The sequence below is a fragment of the Acipenser ruthenus genome, chromosome 7 (assembly GCF_902713425.1).
Source record: "Acipenser ruthenus chromosome 7, fAciRut3.2 maternal haplotype, whole genome shotgun sequence".
Taxonomy (NCBI): Eukaryota; Metazoa; Chordata; class Actinopteri; order Acipenseriformes; family Acipenseridae; genus Acipenser; species Acipenser ruthenus.
In genome coordinates this window covers 19,124,114-19,145,136 of record NC_081195.1, presented here as the reverse complement: position 1 = coordinate 19,145,136, position 21,023 = coordinate 19,124,114, and the positions used below count along the sequence as shown (strand labels likewise).

The following is a 21,023-nucleotide window of genomic DNA, read 5'->3' as shown; positions in this document are numbered from 1 at the left end:
CAAAGCATGCGTAGTTTCTGAGAGAACCCAAGTTTGCTGTGTTTTACGGGCAGAATGCAGAATGACCCAAATCCATTTTGTGTGAAGGATACAATAATAAGCACCCACCCTGCAGTATTTGTGTGGATAGAGCCATTAAAATGTCACGACAGGAAATCCCTTTAAGGGAAGCAACAAAAAAATAAATAAAGTCCTTTCAAAATTTAAAAACAGCAATTCAGAGTGTGGCATCTGTGCAGGATGAGCAAGCTAGCAGGAAGAGTTGGGCTTCCTTTGAAGGCCTGGATTATAAAACCCACCCTCTATGTGTGAGAGCTTCCGTACTGAGTGTTATCCTGATGCTGTTGGCCGTCCCAAGACAAAAAGACATTCAGCGTCAAGACCCCCAACTATGGAATTCTCTGGAATGCAGAAACATACACCATTGAGGCAACTGAACAAGCATTTGACTTATTTAATGATAACAATGGAGAGCGACTGTGAATTTTTAGATTTTTTTTTTTTAACTATCGTGCTCAGAATCTAGCACCGAATTTGATCAGACATTAGCATCTGACAACCAGGAATCTGAGGCAGGTGTTTTGCAGCCCTATAGAATCGAGCATTACCAAACATCTGGTGAGGAAAGTTCAGGCTCCGATTCATTTGACAACCAAGACAGAAATGTCCCCAGAGTCATTGAGTGGTTGCAAAATAAGGAATGGTTGGTCCTTTTTAGGAAAATGTTTATTAAAGGAAATGAGGCTGGTTTCGTTCAAATTATTAAAATAGTTAATGTGCAGATGCAAGTTTGACTGTCACTGACAGTGTCAGTGGGAAAACACATACTATCTGCAGCTCTAAACCTTGGCATGTGATCAGAAATTAGGGGTGAAAGCTTGTAAAGGGACTATGCGGGACATTTACTGTTAAAATTATTATTTTTGATAAAGATGATACTTACTGCTTTTACTGTTCATTTTAAAACAACATTTTTGAAGTTATTATTATTATTATTATTATATTAACAATTCTCCGTAAAATGTGCACTACAAAGTACCGAGTGCTGAGTTGAATTTATAAAATTATAGCAAGTTCGCCTTACTTGCTCTTAACCAATTCAGCCCGAAATTTCACGCCTGGTGGAAATTTGAAGAGGCTTATACCGTCAGTGGCTATATTAGAACACCCTGCCGCAATACAACGTTTAGGCACAGCTGAACTTGACTTTTAAATCTTTTAAAATTGTACAGTGAGATTCCACTACCTCCGATGACGTCACGCGTTCGACGGTCATATAGTTTCTTACATAGCTTCTTATAGTTTTACCAAAGCCACGTTATTTGCTGTGATTAGTTGTTTGCTTGAGTCTCGGGATGTTTTTTTTAAAAAATGTATATGGTATGGTATGGTATTATAAACAAACTCTGCAGGCAGGTACTGGTACAATCATTCATACAGTCTGGGTAACTCTATGGAATACATATTTCTTTACCATTAGGCAAAATAGTTCTAATGTGGGCAGCTGCAACTCTGACACAGCAAAGCCGAACAGACCAAACAGCAGTCACTACCCTACAAATAACTAATTCAAGACAGCTGGAAAACACAGGCATAAAACATCAACTTTGCCTTTGAATTGAGGTATGCGTCAACATAAATTTAAAACAAGTTAAATTACATTCTCAGCTAAATTGATTTGGTAGCTTGACTGCAGTGTTGTGGACAGGTCACTTCAAAACACAGTAAAAATGATGGAACATTATAAAATGTAACGATCACTTCTAAACCAATCACTGTTAAGTATTTGTCAAAACTCCAGTATATCATGTCACCTTATGCCACCTTGTGGCACCCAAGTGCTGAATTACTAAAAGCATCAGTGCAGGAGTTCCCAAACTGTTTTAACTGAAGCCTGGGACAATCAATGTAAAAACAACTTTATTTTTTTACACAATAAAGTGTTAAAACATGTATTTGGGGAAAGAAAAGCAGAATGTGAAGTGTTCATTAAATAGAGCTTTTTTTTTCTGTGCCCATCCATCTGAAGTATGTCAGTGCCACACATTCACAGCAACAGCTTTCAATACAAAGTTGGGAGTTATCACTATTATGAAAAATGAGATCACCGTGTCCTAAAAATATAAGTGTGCAGACAGACATTTATCCCAGCCCAAGGGCAAGAGCACCTAACAACCCCCCAGGGGTGTAAGGTTCCCTTATAAAAGTTTACCATAGTAAAACAATAGCAAAGTGTAATACAGAAGAGTGAAAGCAGGGTAAAGCATAGGAAAGTATTACAAAGCATAGACAGGTATGGCACTTGGCTTAGTAAAGGCATTTTATAACCATGGGAAAAGCATGAGAAAAATGCAAATTTACAGTGGGAAACATTTATAAGGGATACCTGCAAGATTCTGAAACAAATAATCCATTGTGCACACGATGCAACTTGTCATTTTAAATATAAACTTCATACAGAGACATACAGTGCCTTGCATAAGTATTCACCCCCCTTGGACTTTTCCACATTTTGTAGTGTTACAACCTGGAATTAAAACGGATTTAATTGGGATTTTTACCATTTGATTTACACAACATACTTAACACTTTGAAGGTGCAAAATATTTTTTTATAGTGACACAAAAGTTAATAAAACAAAAAAAAAAAAAGACATTTGTTGGTTGCATAAGTATTCACCCCCGAGTCAATACTTGTTAGAAGCACCTTTGGCAGCAATTACAGCTGTGAGTCTTTTTGGGTAAGTCTCTACCAGCTTTGCACATCTGGATCCTGCAATTTTTGCCCATTCTTCTTGGCAAAATTGCTCAAGCTCTGTCAAGTTAGATGGGGACCATTGGTAAACAGCAATTTTCAAGTCTTGCCACAGATTCTCAATCGGATTGAGGTCTGGGCATTGACTGGGCCATTCTAAGACATTCAGGTTCTTGTTTTTAAACCACTCCAGTGTAGCTTTGGCTGTGTGCTTAGGGTCATTGTCCTGCTGGAAGGTGAACCTCCGCCCCAGTCCCAGGTCTCTTGCAGACAAACAGGTTTTCCTCTAGAATTTCCCTGGATTTGGCTCCATCCATCTTGCCCTCAATCCTGACCAGTTTCCCAGTCCCTGCCGATGAAAAGCATCCCCATAACATGATGCTGCCACCACCATGCTTCACCGTGGGTATGGTGTTCTCAGGGTGATGAGCAGTGTTGGCTTTGCGCTAAGGCCAAAAAGTTCAATTTTGGTCTCATCAGACCAGAGAACCTTTTTCCACGTTTGCTGTGTCTCCCATATGCCTTTTGGCAAAATCCAAACAGAACATGGTTTTTTTTCAGCAATGGCTTTCTTCTCGCCACTCTTCCATAAAGCCCAGCCTTGTGGAGTGTCCGGGTTATAGTTGTCCCATGGACGGTTTTTCCCATCTCAACTGTGGATCTCTCCAGCTCCTTCAGTTACCATTGGCCTTTTGGTTGCTTCTCTGACTAATGACCTCCTGACCTGGTCACTGCGTTTTGGTGGACAGCCTTCTCTAGGCAGTGTCACGGTTGTGCCATATTCTTTTCATTTTTTAATAATGGATTTAACGGTGCTCCGGGGGATGTTCAAAGTTTGGGATATTTTTTTTATAACCCAACCCTGATTGGTGCTTTATCCCGGAATTGTTTTGATAGCTCCTTGGTCTTCATGATGCTGTTTGTTTAGATATTCTCTCTAACATACTCTGTGGCCTTCCCGAAACAGGTGTATTTAATCTGAGATCATGTGACACTAATTGCACACAGGTGGACTCCATTCAACTAATTATGTGACTTCTGAAGGCAATTGGTTGCACCAGAGCTTATTTAGGGGTGTCACAGCAAAGGGGGTGAATACTTATGCAATCAAGACTTTTCAGTTTTTCATTTGTAAATAATTTTGAAAAATATGTAGATTTTTTTTCCCCACTTCAACATTATGGACTATTTTGTGTAGATCAGTGACAAAAAATCCTATTTAAATCCATTTTAATTCCAGGTTGTAACACTACAAAATGTGGAAGTCCAAGGGGGGTGCATACTTATGCAAGGCACTGTATCATAAGGGTCTGTCCAAAATTATCAAACATGTACAGTGAGAAACACAAAATCAAATCCAAGAGATAGAAAGGTCCAGTATGACCTATGAGGTCAAGGAAACTGAACCTTAAATCAGCCTAGAAAAAAAGAAGGGATAGGTGAGACTTCAATGAAGTCTAAAAGGACACAGTGAGTAGCGAGTGTATGGGATGGTTCATTGGGATACTACTAGATAAAGTACTAGGATCAATCAGCTACTAAAAGCTATTAACCTCCTCCCCCTAGATGGAACACAACAACTTTTAATGTGAATTCTGAATTTGAAATACCTCAATGAAATGAGGTAACAAATTGAATTCTAGTAGTTCATTAAACATATTTTACATTTCATATAAAACCAACACATTAAAAACAGTTTTGGTTATGCAATACAAACATGTGTAAGTGTATACTTTGCCTTCCCCACTTCACACATTAAATTGTAATAAATCAATGTTGATGCCACAAAGAAAACAGTTTAGAAGGAGATCATCACTGCACTACTTTTTATTTTTGTTTGGTGAAAACTGGAGATTTAGTTTCAGAAATTCAATGATATTGTTGTTGGCACACAATTAAAACAGGTTTCAAATTAGACAAAACTATTGAATTACACCTTCGTAATAAAAACTTAGATTCAAATTAGTTTTAATAACATTAAAATATTACAGCTGAACCTTAAACCTTCTGCAACGAAAATTATTTAATGGTATTAGCAATTCAATTGGCATGAATCTCAAGCAGTTTTCTGTGTTAACATTCGTCCCTAAAATTCTGTACACAGCAACAACAGAAAAGCACTAAAAATAAAACATGTTGATTCACTTTCAGATCTTTAGTTTTCTTATTTACAGCATTATCTAGCACAATCTTTCCAAAGAAAAGGCAGCAACATCATTCGTCAGATCCATTCTCTTTTGATTTTTGGTCATTCTCTTCAGATTGAGAATTATCCTGGGAAAACAAAACAAAATCACATTTTATGCTCATCCTGTTCTGGTGGGTGATTGATCCCTTCATCAGTAACATGACCCATGCCATACCCACACCTCTGTAAGGAAGTATGTCCTACCCTGTCCTGTATATCTCCACTTCATTTCTAACTGCGCTTCAAGTACTTGTTAGGGTTAACTTTGTCAACACCTTTTAGGATTTTAAAGACTTCTATCAAGTCCCCAATAATTATTCTCTGCTGTAGGCTAAATAAATGCAGTTCCTGTAACCTATCTTCACTGCTCATTCCTTAAAGGCTAATATTATGGTAACATGGGTGAAAGTGCACCGTCTATTTCTTAGCAGAGGCGACTTACAATTGTTACAAGATATCATTATTTTAACATACAATTACATTATTTTTTTTACACGTTATTTTTACATACAATTACCCATTTATACAGTTGGGTTTTTACTGGAGCAATCTAGGTAAAATACCTTGCTCAAGGGTACAGCAGCAGTGTCCCCCACCTGGGATTGAGCCCACGACCCTCCAGTCAGAGTCCAGAGCCTTAACCACTACTCCACACTGCTGCCCCTAGATGGAATTCTGTTAAAATGGCCTCTCCCAGGTCCATTCCTATGATTCATGTAGAAATGCCAAGAAAAAATCTGTGTGGGGGGGGGGGGTTGTAAAACTAATGTTTTCACATGTACTTGATGACTTGTGACCTTTTAGTATATTTTTCTCCTGTCACACCTAACCCATAGAGCACAGGGGAGGCAAAATAAATATTTTGCCACTCTACTTTTTTTGCTCCATGTAAACACACTATAATTCTATGTTTTGTTATTGTTTTGCCTATGAAAAAAAAAAAAAGAGGTCATAAGACACCATAAGTCCAACATTAAAAATTAATAAATAACCCACAATAAAACGACCCCTACAGAACATTGGTTTGACCCACCATACACTGCTCTGCATTCTTTACAAAAGCTAACGTTAACAGCAGTGTGACTGCAACAGAAGATGCTGGGCAGTTTGGAGAATACAAAAAATGATTAATTAAATATAGGCTAGGTAACTGTTAGTTTAGTTTGTTTTATTCTCTATTAAATTATATTCAGACAGTTATTTGTGTATTTTTTTTTTAAATAAGGAAGTTAGTAGGTTTGTGTTGCTACGGGGCCATGAACTCTAAATAAAATGTTACTGCTATTAAGCACTGGTAATAATCTGAAGCAGTGGTATTGCAAAATAACAGAATCACGTTTTTTTTTTTTTCCATTAAAAACTTGTCGTTCTTTATTAAAATTAATTTTCAGCTTTCATATTGAAGCTTGTTGCGTACTACTCATTCAAGCAAACCAAGTAGGAATTTGCTTAAGATGTTTCTCAGGTCAAGTAATCTTATTTGTGCATAAATAATGACAATAGTTTAATCTTACTTTAGAGGCATACACCTGAATCGTAAGGTAATTAAACTGTTTGCTTATACTCTCCCCGCCATTCTGCTCACTGTCAGCCCTGGTTACAGATATAAATAACGTACCAGATCCGAAGCAAGTGCAAAACTTGCCTGAATATTAAAGTAAAAAAATATGAATATTTTGAAACTAGCAAGAAATGATTTGTTGCACTAGCAGCAGTTACATTATTGTTTTGCCTTTTTAATGGTATGAAACAAGAAACAACTCTTGTCTGTCCTTCCTGCAACAAAGTTTATACTGTTGAATTTTTTTTTTTTTTTTTTTTTGCTGAGTGAAGTTTTTTTTTTTTTTTTTATATAGTAACTGCCTTACTTGGGGAATAATTACTTTCTAAAGAACAGTACTTGCTTTTCTTTGTTTGTTTAACACTTTCCTTTAATAAACTACATGTGGGAATTCTAGGTGCAGCATTGTGCAAAGACTTGCACGTATTTGTATTTAATGCGTGCTCAGTAAGTACATATTGTACATTTTATGTGGAAACATCTGCCCAATTTTGTAGGTTTACAATTACTGAAACCATAACTTCACAACAGCAATGTTTGCTTGGTTTCTTAGAGCTTATTTGTAAAAAAAAATAAAACAAAAACATTTGCTTCTCTACGCTCAGCAGTTAGTCCTTCAGTTTGCCCCCTGCTGTTTAACAAAGTTAGGCGCCTATGATCGAGACACAAAATTATTTGACCATTGCTTCTGACATTACTTAACTTCCTACTAACTTCCACTGAATTGTTGTACAGCTTTTAGAATGAAACACTCACCTATAGATAACAAAACTGACTCGTGTTACTGAATAAGAAAGGTTACTGGTCCAGAGCTTATCTACAAAAGCGAGTATATTTAGATTTGTTATTATACAGTTAAACTGTTAATGCAAAAAACTATTTTTTACATTTAGTTATTAGTTATCAACATAGAAAATTATGAAACTCAGAAAAACTGTATGAACCCTGCATTTATGATATCTGATTGAGTTAAGCATAGATTGTATATGATTTCTGAGGCTGAGGTTTTATAAAAATTATTATGTGAACTGGGCATACATGTACAAGGTTTGATCAGTAACATTTCAAAAACTGTTTGTTAACTAGCCTCATGTGAGATTTATCAGGTTGATCCATCTGGTAAAATGACAAGTTTAAGTGAAGTCATTTCTGAATTTTTCTACAAAAGTTCAAATTTGCTTCTGAAAGTGGTCCAAAATGGCTGAGAATGCATCTGAGAGCATGTGGTTTTGCCCCAGGAGTTTCAGTCAAAATGATCATTGGGCACTTTCACCCATGTGGTAATGTGGTGACCCGAATTTAATGCAATATTCCTGTGGTCTCACCAGTGTGTTATACAGCCCCACCATAACCTCTTTTGATTTGTATTCTACACTTCTGACTATATAACCAAGCATGAAATACAGTGCCTTGAAAAAGTCTTCACACCCTTGAACATTTTTCACATTCTACTGCCTAAAAAATAAAATTCAAAATGCATTAAAGTAGGAGCCTGTTTCACTGATCTACACAACATCATCTACACTTTCAACATGAAAGAACAATTATAGAAATATTCAAAAAGTAATTAAATAAAAACAAACAAAAAGTCTTGATTGCATAAGTCTTCACACCCCTTGAGTCAATACTTGGTGCAAGCCCCTTTTGCAGCAATAACAGCCATGAGTCGTTTTGGTTAAGTGTATACCAACTTAGCACAGCGGGATGGTGCAGTTTTTGCCCATTCTTCTTGGCAGAATAGCTCAAGCTCTTTCAAGTTGGCTGGGGATCGTCTATAGACTGCAGTCTTCAAGTCTTGCCACAGATTTTCTATAGGATTTAGGTCTGGGCTTTGACTAAGCCACTCCATGACATTCACTTTCTTCTTGCTGAGCCACTCCATTGTTGCTTTTGCTTTGTGCTCAGGATCATTGTCCTGCTGAAAGGTGAATCTTCTCCCCAGTCCCAGGTCTCTGGCAGACTGGAACAGGTTTTCCTCCAGGATCTGCCTGTACTTTGCACCATCCATCTTTCCCTCGATCTTCACAAGCCTCCCTGTCCCCGCTGCTGCAAAGCATCCCCAAAACATAATGCTGCCACCACCATGCTTTACTGTAGGGATGGTGTTAGCAGGGTGATGTGCCGTGTTTGGTTTACACCACACATATCGCTTAGCATTGAGACCAAAAAGTTCCACTTTGGTCTCATCAGCCCACAAAACCTTCTCCCACATGCGTGCAGTGCCCCCAAATGTTTCTTTGCAAAAGTTATGCAGCACATCATATTTTTTTCTGCAGTGGCTTCCTTCTTGCCACCCTCTCATACAGGCCATCTTTGTGGAGTACTATTGAAATTGCTGAACAGTCAATATTTTCCCCCAATCTCAGCCAGAGACCTCTCTTTTTCTTTTATAGTAATCTTAGGCCTCACAGTGACATCCCTCAGCAGTTTCCTTAAGCCACGGCTACTGACTTTGGAGGGACGGCCTGATCGAGGCAGTGTCTTGGTGTTGCCAAACTGTTTCCACTTTACAATGATTTGCCCCAAGGGATATTCAAAGACACTGAAAGTTTCTTATAGCCTTCCCCCAATCTGTACATTTCAATAACTTTATTCTAGAGTTCTTTTGGCAGCTCCTTGTTCGGCATGTTTTGCCATTTGCTTCAAATTCACTTCATACAACAGAAACAGCTTGATTCTTCATCCAGGAGGATTCAAATCAGTTGAACTACTGTGATTGGACACAGGTGGGCTCTACTTAACTCATTATGTGCCTTGTTAAGGCAATTAATTGTACCTGAGCTAATTTGGGTTTGCTATGACAAAGTGTGTGAAGACTTATGCAATCAAGACTTTTCGGTTTTTTATTTGTAATTACTTTTTGAATATTTTTATAATTGTTCTTTCACGTTGAGTGTAGATAATGTTGTGTAGAAAGTGAAACAAACTCCTACTTTAATGCATTTTGAATTGTATTTTTTAAGCAGTAGAATATGAAAAATGTTCAAGGGTGTGAAGACTTTTTCAAGGCACTGTATGAGTGAATAAATACAGCATGTTCTTGCAGATACAATTTCCAAGTTTTTTAGATAATGTAACTATATCTGAGGCATACAAGGAAAAAAAAATGCTGCTGCAGAACAGTCTCAAAAGTTACTAACCTTTCTTAAAACACTTTCCAGTTCATTCAGAACTATACTCAAACTTGTGGCAGTTTTATGTAGATGCTCTTCAAAACAGGATCTCTTCTCTTTTGAATCTTTCAAATTCTCTTCTGTTTGGCCAAGGCAATTTTTGACATCTTCAAGCTCTGTAGAGAAGCTCTTCTTGGCAGTCTCCAGTTGCAATATGCTATTTGCATCTTCCTCTGCAATTAAAAAATAAATGTACTCCTAACAAATTAAAATGTAAACACACAAATGCAGCATGATTGTCTCTCCCATTAAGGCTGTTCCACTGACACAAATTGCTCCAGACTACAGCGTTATGAAGGGGAGCACTGCAATTGTTTAGCCATTCCCTTAACATTTAAACTATTGACAAAAGTCACTACAACCATGAAATCAAGTTATTTGCTATTTTGTCAGTCAAGTTTGATGTTATTACAATAGGCATGTAATGCTTCAGCTGCTTGCTGCTTGCATACCTATCTTTGCCTCCTGAGACTGAAGCTTCTGCTCAATCCCTTCCCTGTCCTTCTCACTCTTCTCCAGTTTCTGAATCAGGCTCCCCACATCCACCATGGCACCATTGTAAACTATGAGACTGCCTGCTTCTTGCGACTCATATTGTTCCTGTTGTACATTATGGCAGGGCAGTAGGGCTTTGTTTCCTGAAACAAGTTATTGATCAATGCAGGGTTTCAGCAGCATAATAAAAATGACACACACATTATTTTGTATTCAGTAAGAGACTAACAAAGATTTATAAATATTTTTCTGCAGACCAACTTCATGTTATTCCTGACTAGGGGTGTTTGTAATCCACACAGATAAACCATAACCAACAGAGTTTAAAATAAAGGACTAAAATATTAAATGTGCATAAGACTACATGTGCAGAACACTAATGTGTATGTAGACTAGACTATGAATAAAGATGCAGAAGTCTGCAGAGGGTGTCAGTTTGCTATACCAACCAGCTGTAATAAAGACTATAGTATAATGTATTAGGATTCAAAAATGCTCTAAGGAAATTTTGCATAGAAGGTCATTTAATTTTTTTTACTCGTCCCTCACAAATGTTGAGCTACCTCGAAGAAGTTTTGAAAACGCACTAAAAAAGAGATGAGGAATTAAAACAATCAATAAGCCAGGTTTTTTAAAAAGTATGGGATCAATGGAAATAAGGAAATCTCCAACCTTTTAAAACAAAGCTGTGAATATTATTATTATTATTTATTTCTTAGCAGACGCCCTTATCCAGGTCGACTTACAGTCGTAAACAAAAGTACATTTCAAGAATCACAGTACAAGTATTAATACAATTAAGAGCAAGATAAAATACAATTACTTCGGTTCTAGCAAGAATACATTAATAAGTATAATACATAACAATCAACTGACACATTAATAAGTATAATTGATAACAATCAAATAGGTAAAGGCCATACAACCTAGGAAAAATATGTAAAGTTCTTGTACAGAATATACTTTACTTTGACACAATGAAGCAGTTTGCACCTGCATGTTTGATCAATCAAACCGAATTATAGTAGTGCTTACCAAGAAGCAACTCCTGTGGTGCTTCAGGTATTTCTGGGATTGCTTCATCTTTCGCACGATCAGTCAGCTTCCGGTAAAAGCAGGATTCCCGTACAGCGGTTTTATTTAGCAATTTCTTAACCTGATGAACAGAAAATAAGGTTTAAATCCCAGCTCCCAGCACTTTAAAATATCTTGGTGGAAAACCCAACCTGTACGTTAAGAATCTTAATTATGTAAACAAAACAGAAAAAAGTTAAATTTTATATTTTTTAGGCTGTTCTGTAAGCACATTTAACAGTACTGTTTTGTTTATTTTTTATTTATTGATCCTAGTGTTATACATGGCAAACCATTCCTATTTAACTGCTGACAATCTTCTATTCTAACTGCATTTGTGTTTTCTAGTTTAGCTCATCCGATTTACTGCTTTTACTGCATTCAAGTAGATCATGTTTATTTAAAACAGGGTATAGAGCAGGCATAACAAATTCCTAATCCATGTTCTACCTGGGCACGAGACAGATGCAGCCCAATAGTATACATTATTTCTTCCAGGTCTTTTTCAAGGAGATATCCACAGTGACTTTGATCAAAATAAACAAATGCCATCAGAAGATCTTTATTGTAAGTAGTCATCTGCTTCTTTTCTTTCTCCTGAAGAAACAAACAAACAAAAAAGATAAAATGTGTTTGTACTTTATACATGCAATTAATTAAGCTTACTGATTTTTGGTTAATTCAAAACTAGAAATATATCACCTTTGTAGAAACCAAATCAAGTTGTTGTACAATTTAAATATACAAAAGCAATTTCAAAACGGGCTCAACTTAATGAACAGAAAAACCTGACTATTAAGATGTATTATCAAAGATCCAGAATCGCTTGTAGTCCAGGGTTAAAAAAGGGAACATATAACAAAATATCCTGCAACACACACTAATGCTCTCTTACACAAACAGATTGAAATCCAGGAGGTTTGGTTACATGAGAATCACACCCCTTTGGGTTAACAAACATCCCGTAGTGATTAAATTATTTTAAATAATATGTACAATTCATACCTTGTCTTTCGAAGACCTCTCTTTTGACTTCTTTTCTTCTTTTTTCTCATCCTTTTTGTCCTTATCGCTCGTTTCTTCTTCTTTTTCTAAATACATAATGTAAACAAATAATTCAAGCCCAAAATAAAGATGAGAAACTGTTTTGCTTTTTATTTCATTCATAGCAAGTAGGCTTCTATTGCTGAATGTTCCAACAAAATAATCGATTGTCACAGGAACAGATAAACCTGCACCAACAAAAGTATTACACTCCTCCCTCCCCCATGGACATGACATTTTTTTTGTTTTTTTCATAGTGGTTGAGATGTAAGCATGTAAGACAGTGTACAAATAAATTCAGTATGAAAAGTTTTAAAATAGCCAGTTGTGTCAATGAAGAATGAAGGGGGGAAAGCAGATTCCAGATTCTGCAAAATATTCATAGTGACACTTTTCACACCATCTTGAGGATGTTGTAATTCATTTGAAATTGTAAGCATGACATACATAGACAGATGGACATATCCGCATATTCTGACACTTGGGATACCTAATGTGTACTAATCAAAACTCAATCAGTGAGGGGTCCCCATGGCTCACCTACTAAAAAGCACCAACGCGTGCAGTTCAGGGTAAGGCATGGGTCAAATCCTGTTTGTGATAAGATGTCGATGTTAGTTGGGGAAGTAGAATCAGCTGGGGCTTGCATCCAGTACAAGTAGCCTTGCAACTTTTGTTGCTTAGGTTCGACGGATGAAAAGAGAATTTGACTTTTCAACTGAAAGAACTGTGCAACTCCTCACAACCGCACATATATGCCATACCTTCTTCGTCATCATCTTCTGCCTCCTCAGCTTCCATGGGGTCGTACTCATCCAGATTAGGATTACTACTCCCCTCTTCATTTTCCTCATCCTCTTTAGATTCCTCTTTTTTCTCCTCCTTTTCCTTCTCCTGGAAAGAAGATTTGGTGAAAGACCTTGTTACTCTGCGAGTCAATGCTGAAACCTAAAAGCATGAAAGTGTTTTAGTTTTTAAACTTTTTTGTACAATCTAGGCTATTCTGCAAGTGAGGCTTTTCTCCATTTACAAAACCTTCCTCGTGGCTACTGTAAAACTAGAATTAGTGTTTTAAATAAATGGCTAGTGTCACTACCTGCCATGAATGTACAGTGTCAATTCTGGGTATTTTTTATTTTATATAATAAAGAAAAGTGCTCCCTGGTGGTTCTTCTGGGGAAATTTCACAAAATGTAGTTGATGCATTTCTATAAAGAAAATAAAAACTCAACTGTAACTTGCAGTTCAATGGGACCCATTCCAATTATAAAACAAAAAAAGTTGATCACTATGAAAGAAGTGAGAAGGTCAAAAAGTAAAGGCCATTGTGGGCAGGCAGAAACAGGGCTTAAGAAAATCAATGTACTCGACAGCTCCTGCAGAGTCTACATAAATCAGATTTGACCTGAAATAAGACAGAATAAGGAAAAATGCCTGCCCACAAATACGAAGGTAAATGGTAATGAAGGGGAACTTGTGCACTAGCACAGTCTAGCAAATATATAAAAGACAGAGCGATTCATAATTTGCACAACATTGTCGGAGCATTGCAAAATCTGGAGGGTAATCTGAAAAGAAAATGTCTGACAGACACCGACGCACCAGCCACCAGTTGTTCAATAATGTAAAATTTAAACAGAATTGAAAACAATGTTGCATGAATTATGAATTGCCCTGTATACTCACACACACACACACACACACACACACACACACACACACTACCTTTTTCTCTTCCTTTTCATCTGGGATCTTTATTTTTTTTGCAGCTGGCTCTCCACTGTCTTCCTCTTTTTCTTCCTTGACCCCCTTTATGGCTTCCTCCTTCTTAACAGCTTCCTTTTTATCACAATCTTTCTTCTCTGCTTCCTTTTTTTCTGCCTCTTTTTTCTCCACTTCCTTTTTTGCCTTTTCCTTCTTCTCCTTCTTTTCATCCTTCAGAGGAATAGCAGCCAGTGCTTTGTATATCCTGTAGCCAAAGTCTCTCTGAAGCATTTCATTGAACAACTCTGCAAACAAGGAGACCTGCAAAGAACAATGCATTATTTAAACACAGTAGTCAGCGGTTCCCAAACTTTTGCTTGTCACGTACCCCTTCCAGATCTATCAAGTGTCTGCATACCCTTAGCATACAGGTGTATATTTTAATGTTATTTTTAATATATGTTTTCATAACAAACGTATACACATACATATAATACATACCATTTAAATGACTATAATAATATAAGTGGGGCTGTTGCTTTTCGGTTTTAACTGACAAACTGATAAACGTGGATACCAAAAAGAAAAAAAATTTAAATCAGTGTAAATAGCCAATAAACACTGGAAAAACATTGTAAATGGTTACTCAATTCACGGTGACTTCAATCACTACTTTCCCATTAAAAAAAAAAACAAAAAAAAACACAAACAATATCAAAACTACCTTTCCCAGTGCTGCTGGGCAACGTCCCTCCTTCCTGACTTGTATTTATCATGGATTCGTTCTGAATACATTAAACCCAAATGGAGGCTTGTTCACAGGATTTAAAGCTGTATTACAGTTAAGATACGAAGGATTTAAAAAAATAATTGCGAAATTGTAAAAAATGCCTAGACACACAAAAACCCCAGGAGAATGTGCCTGTGACCATAAGGATGGCATTGTGGAAGACAGCAAAGGAAAGAAGGTACAAGTAACTTAAGTGTGCAAGTATTGTCGCGTTACTATAAGTTACTGACAGATAAACGCCCAAACATTTTGGAAAGTAACCGAAAACTATACAGTACATAAAAAGCAAAAGGCCCCGAAAATACTGATTTACACAAAACCCGAAAAAAAAAAAAAAAATGTAATTAATAAAAAAACGAAGTCCTAAATATAATCCATATAATTTGCGCTGTACAGTGATTGGTGGTGAGAGCTCTGTATGTCATTGTCTGTGTATCTTTGTTCTCATTGGCACCTCTTGGAGGTTTGCAACAAACGTACGCACCAGAGTGGTGAACCCAAGTGTCCCGCAGCTGCGCGATTACCTTGCACTGCACAGCCTGTCTGCTTCTGAAACAAGCTAGCGTCACGCGCCACTTCACGCCAGAAATTTAAAAGGAATTCCCATTGCGTTTTAAAGCTTTGTCTGAGTATGACAAAGTATTATGAAAATGCAAAAAAAAATAAAAATGTTTGCTACTTCCCCATTTTTTCCCCAATATAACCTGAAATGCACCTGCTTAAGCAAGTGACAATGCACAACATCATTAGAGACATTTACTTCTCAGCGCGGGTAACCTCAACTCTGATCCCCTCTTTAAAAACCTTTGGCATTGGCCACCAATTTAACTGCAACAATTTAAATTAATTTTCCGGTATGTAGATATGCATTCATCACCATTTTGTAAGACAAGTAGAAAATGAATGAACGGTTACAGCTAAAACTTACTTCAAAAGAGTGTTCTTTGTTGTCTTCTAGTCTGTAGTCCAGCAAGACACTTAGTGACATGACGCTGCAGTCGAATTTGCCGTTCTTGGCTGTCCAGTTGGGGTGTACGATGATGGTGGGTTCATCAGGAAGAATATAGTGTCTTTCTCGGCGCTGACGCTCTGCTTCCTCCTGACGCTTCCTCTCCTCTTCCTGAAACGATTAAAAAGAAAAAAAAAAAAAAGAGATTATATTATATATATATATATATATATATATATATATATATATATATATATATATATATATATATATATATATATATATATATATATATATACACACACACACACACATACACACACACACACACACACACATATGGTGGCAGCATCATGCTGTGGGGATGCTTCTCATCAGCAGGGACTTGGCATCTTGTTAAAATTGAAGGAAGAATGGATGGATGGAGCAAAATACAGGGAAATACTGCAAGAGAACCTGCTTCAGTCCGCTAAAAAACTGAAGCTTGGGAGGAAATTCACCTTTCAGCAGGACAATGATCCCAAGCACAAGGCCAAAGCAACATTGGAGTGGCTCAAGAACAAAAAGGTGAATGTCCTACAGTGGCCCAGTCAAAGTCCTGATCTCAATCCCATTGAGAATCTGTGGCACTATTTGAAAATTGCGGTCCACAAGCGTCGTCCAACCAACCTGAACAACCTGGAGCAAATCTGCCAAGAATGGGCCAAAATCACTCCAACACTGTGTGCAAAGCTGGTACATACTTACCCCAAAAGACTTAAAGCTGTTATTGCAGTGAAAGGTGGCTCTACCAAATATTAATGTGTGGGGGTCGAATACTTATGCAAGCAAGATATTTCAGTTTTTTATTTTTTTTCTTAAAAATATTTCCCAACATAAAACCAATGTCACCTTACAATAATTGATTTTGAGTTTTAGTGTTTTAAAATAAAATATCAAACAGAACGAAATTTCAATGTACCATTTGTAATTCAGTAATATGAGAGAATTGGTCAGGGGTCTGAATACTTTTGCAAGGCACTGTATATATATATATATATATATATATATATATATATATATATATATATATATATACACACACACACACACACACTGCCGGTCAAAAGTTTTAGAACACCTCCATTTTTCCAGTTTTTATTGAAATTTACGCAGTTTAATGTCTCAATGTACTCTGAAATTAAAACATAGAACAAATAAACAATTGGAGATAAAAAAAGAAATCATGGAATCGTTTTGTTTAACAAAATTTAATCTAAATTTTTGACTCATCAAAGTAGCCACCTTATGCAGATATAACAGCCGAACACACTCGTGGCATTCTTTCTACAATGGAAATCAAATATTGTTTGGAAAGTTCTTCCCAACACTGTTGCAGAAGTTCCTACAAATGTGTTGCACTTGTAGGTTGCTTTGCTTTCACCCTTCTGTCCAGTTCATCCCAAACCAGCTCGATGGGGTTTAAGTCTGGAGACTGTGCTGGCCATTCCATGATTTGAAGCCTACCGTCTTGTTCTTTTCTTCTAAGGTAGTTCTGACATAGCCTGGAGGTATGTTTTGGGTCATTATCTTGCTGTAGGATGAACCCCTGACCAACTAGGCGTATACCAGAGGGTATTGCATGGCGCTGCAAAATGCTGTGGTAGCAGTTTTGGTTCAGGGTGCCACTCACTCTGTGCAAGTTGCCGACTCTGGATCCAGCAAAAGAGCCCCAGACCATCACGCTTCCTCCTCCATGTTTGACAGTTGGTGTCACACACGAGGAACCATCCTTTCGCCTACTCGACGGCATACAAAAACCCTGCGTGATGAACCAAAGATTTCAAATTTTGAGTCATCGGTCCATAAGACCTTCTTCCAGTCTTCAGTAGTCCACTGGCGGTGCTTCATGGCCCAGGCAAGCCTCTTTCTTATTTTGCCATCTTAGCAATGGCTTTCTTACTGCCACTCGACCTGTCAAACCTGCAGCTCGAAGTCTTCTCTTCACAGTTGAAACTGAGACTTGCTTACTTCGACCAGTGTTAAGCTGTGCTTGAAGCTGTTGTCCTGTGAGCCGCCTATCACGCAAGCTGTTGACTCTCAGAAACGTGTCTTCTGATTCTGTTGTGGCTTTGGGTCTGCCAGACCTCTTCCTGTCAGAGTTTCCTCCAGTTTCCAAGTGCCTTTTGATGGTGTAGGAAACGGTACTCACTGACACCTTGGCTTTCTTTGCAATTTCTCTAAAGGAAAGACCTACACTTTTAAGGGTTATAATGGTCTGTCTGTCTTCCTTTGTTAATTGCCTTTTTCTCACCATTATGAGAGCAATATACTACTTCCTGCAGTACAATACTGTCCAAATAATGCTTAAGAGGGTGTAGTAACACAGTCTGTTCCAACACTGCTTTTATACAGACAGAGGGTTTGTAAGTAATCAACAAAAGTTGGGACACCTGTAGGAATTGTTAGCATCAACTTTCAAGGCTTAATTTACTTCCATTGCTGCAGAACAGCTGTAAGTTGTTAACCCATTACTTGTTCCCTGAAAAAGGCCTTTTTGTATAACTCTGAAATGTACATTATTTTTCAGTTTTTGGTAACCTAAACTTTTTTTTTTAACCTCTGGCAGTTTACTGCTTACCTTTGTACCATTTCAGGTTATTCACTGGACTTGAACTGCTTAAATTTCAATAAAAACTGGAAAAATGGGGGTGTTCTAAAACTTTTGACCGGTAGTATGTGTGTATGTATGTATATATATATATATATATATATATATATATATATATATATATATATATATATATATATATAATCACACACACTGCAAAATCCCCAAAAAGTAAGCACTCAACTTTGTTTAAAAAAATCCACAGGTGTAGGTCGAGTGGATTACGATGTGAATTAAATCAATACATTGTGTTGTTTATAAATAAGGAAAAATAATCTCCTGCAAAACAGGCTTTAATTTGTGACTTTTCCCATATATTGGTATTATGTATGTGTTTTTTTTCTGTAGTGAACTCCAAGGCCCCCCCCCCCCTTTTCTCTTTAATAACATACGTGACCCATAAGAATTCAAAGGGTTGTGAGATATTTATTTTCAACACATCTGGGTTAAGAAATGTAAAAACTCATTACGTGACTGGTTTAATAAGCCATTATTTCTATTATTATAGCAAGCCCATGCAGAGACCAATTTATTTTTTCTAAAACACAACCTACCTCTTTGTCTTCTTCGACCTTCAGCTGTTCTTCCTCTTCCTCCTCCACCTTCACTGGTTTCTCAGGCTCTTTAATTTCATCCGTTTGTTCCTCCACTTTCAGCTGTTTTGTCAGCCTGGCTATCAGCTGTGACTTTAAGCCCTTGGAACTAAGACTCCGACTTTCCAGTTCCTTACGAAGGTCATTTACCTAAGAAAGGAGACTTTTTTCATCTTTGTGATGATACTACCAGTTATACTTGCATCATTTATTTTATCGTCAAAGGATGTATAAGTTTCCTACATCAATCAAGCACACAACAAGTGACTACTGTGATCTGAGATGCAAATAAAATATCCATGCTAGAAAAAAAAAAGATACAACATTGTGACAAGCAGGCTGTAGTGGTGACGTCAGACCTGGAAGAAACACACAGTACTGCGAGGTGAAATATTAATTGCACTGTTGCGCGTTTAATAAAGACCAAAATAAAAGGTTTTAAACAAAAAAACAGCACACGGCACTTTGGGCCAAAATAAATAGACGAACAAAACGACAAAACAGTAAACAGACAGTGAAAGAACAGACAAACAAACAGCGAGTCAAAGAAACTTTTCTTTTCTTGTCTTTACTTTTTCTCCTTCCTCACACCCGGTCTCCACTTAACAAACACACAACCCTGAGTGAGTGCTTTGTGCATCTATACTGTTGTACCGGGATTCAATTACTAATTAATTATTCACTTGAATCCCAGCACGTGAACTAATTCTGTGCAACCCCGTGCTCACATATTATTAAATACTTTATATGCACGTGAAGTGAAGTGCAATCCCTGTGCTTAAATACAATTATACATTTTAAATAACTTGTGCTACACACACCCATTTATATCCCGTGCAGCAATTTCTATACACCAACATTAACACACCACACGCAACATATTACACAGAAATGCACACAGGGGCAGGGCACATTGCCAAACATTTACAAAAAGGGTCTGCCAAAATAGAAGATTGATTATAAAAATGCCAAATTAAACAAGACACAATTGAAGCAGCATGCACTTCATCACCAACATAAAAATAACATGATTCCAAAAACTAGAATGTCAGTTGTCTAGTTATTCTGTAAGCTTTGGTCTTGAACACCTGTATAATTACAGTAGTATTTCTCCACTACCTATATTATTATTATTTCTATTTGTAACTGTTGTCAAATAAAATTAACTTTATTTCAAAATTCAGTGTGTAGGGAAGGATGAAAATGTACCTTCATGGACTTCGGATCAAGTTTTGACCAGTGTGTAGGAGTGGAGATCTCTTTCAATTCCCCTTCATCTTTTTCTTCCTCCTCCTAAATAAAAGAAAAGTAACAAAAAAATCACAGTCATACATCAAGAGATGTCAGACTGTCAGATCATGTGTTCAATCAGAAACAAAGTGGATCCGTGCAAGTAGCAAGGTCACAACTGTCTCTCAGATTGATTAGGGACAATCCACTGCTATGTAAAATAGAAATTCTAATCCGTTTAAAAAAAAAAAAAAACTGATCAAATGCCACTCATCAGCCAATCAAAGCCATATCTGTGGAACACAAGAGAGTGATCAATGACAATAACTCCAGGAGATGCATGACAGGTACACGCACTGCTGGCATCCATCAGCCAAAAAAGTGTGTGTTCCCCCTTTCTTAGATGCACTGCACCAAAAGCTTTATTTGACCCTATTTCACACCTTTCATTTAAACAAAATAAATAAATAAATAAATAAATAAATAAATAAATAAATAAATAAACACACAACACTGTCGCTCAACCAACTGGCCTGGAAATCAAATCCTTTAAAATGATCTATACAGTATTCAGGAGTACCATAACTAGAGTGAAAGGGACAGACAAGAGACAGAATTTAGGAAGATGGCAGGTGTTTGTATAGTAAATGGCTAAACAGGATTTTCCCCAACTCAACAACTGGTTCCCAGATTCCAGCAGTTTTGGGCTCGGATTTTCTCTTAAAACAGCTTAAAAGATAGCATTCAACCCCCCCTCCTCCTCCCCTCCTCCTCCTCCCCTCCTTGATAAAATGTACTAAACAAAGAGGAATAGAAGC

General features: G+C 37.1%; 1 protein-coding gene across 7 annotated transcripts in view; it reads right to left on the bottom strand.

The window, feature by feature from the left end:
• Positions 1-4,563: 4,563 nt before the first annotated feature.
• LOC117415737 (cell division cycle and apoptosis regulator protein 1-like) overlaps positions 4,564-21,023 on the bottom strand; it is a 37,621-nt gene continuing 21,161 nt past the window's right edge. For 5 of the 7 annotated variants that reach the window (XM_034026463.2, XM_034026464.2, XM_034026461.2 and 2 more), the window contains 11 exons: positions 20,185-20,268; positions 18,937-19,125; positions 15,712-15,903; positions 14,015-14,314; positions 13,054-13,237; positions 12,251-12,336; positions 11,696-11,842; positions 11,207-11,327; positions 10,129-10,314; positions 9,644-9,849; positions 4,564-5,028 (listed from right to left, as the gene is read on the bottom strand). In XM_034026463.2, the coding sequence (XP_033882354.2) occupies positions 4,969-5,028; positions 9,644-9,849; positions 10,129-10,314; positions 11,207-11,327; positions 11,696-11,842; positions 12,251-12,336; positions 13,054-13,237; positions 14,015-14,314; positions 15,712-15,903; positions 18,937-19,125; positions 20,185-20,268 (1,755 nt within the window). In that variant the 3' untranslated portion in view covers positions 4,564-4,968. The remainder of the gene's footprint in view (positions 5,029-9,643; positions 9,850-10,128; positions 10,315-11,206; positions 11,328-11,695; positions 11,843-12,250; positions 12,337-13,053; positions 13,238-14,014; positions 14,315-15,711; positions 15,904-18,936; positions 19,126-20,184; positions 20,269-21,023) is intronic. The other 2 variants (XM_034026465.2, XM_034026467.2) reach the window with 1 other exon arrangement.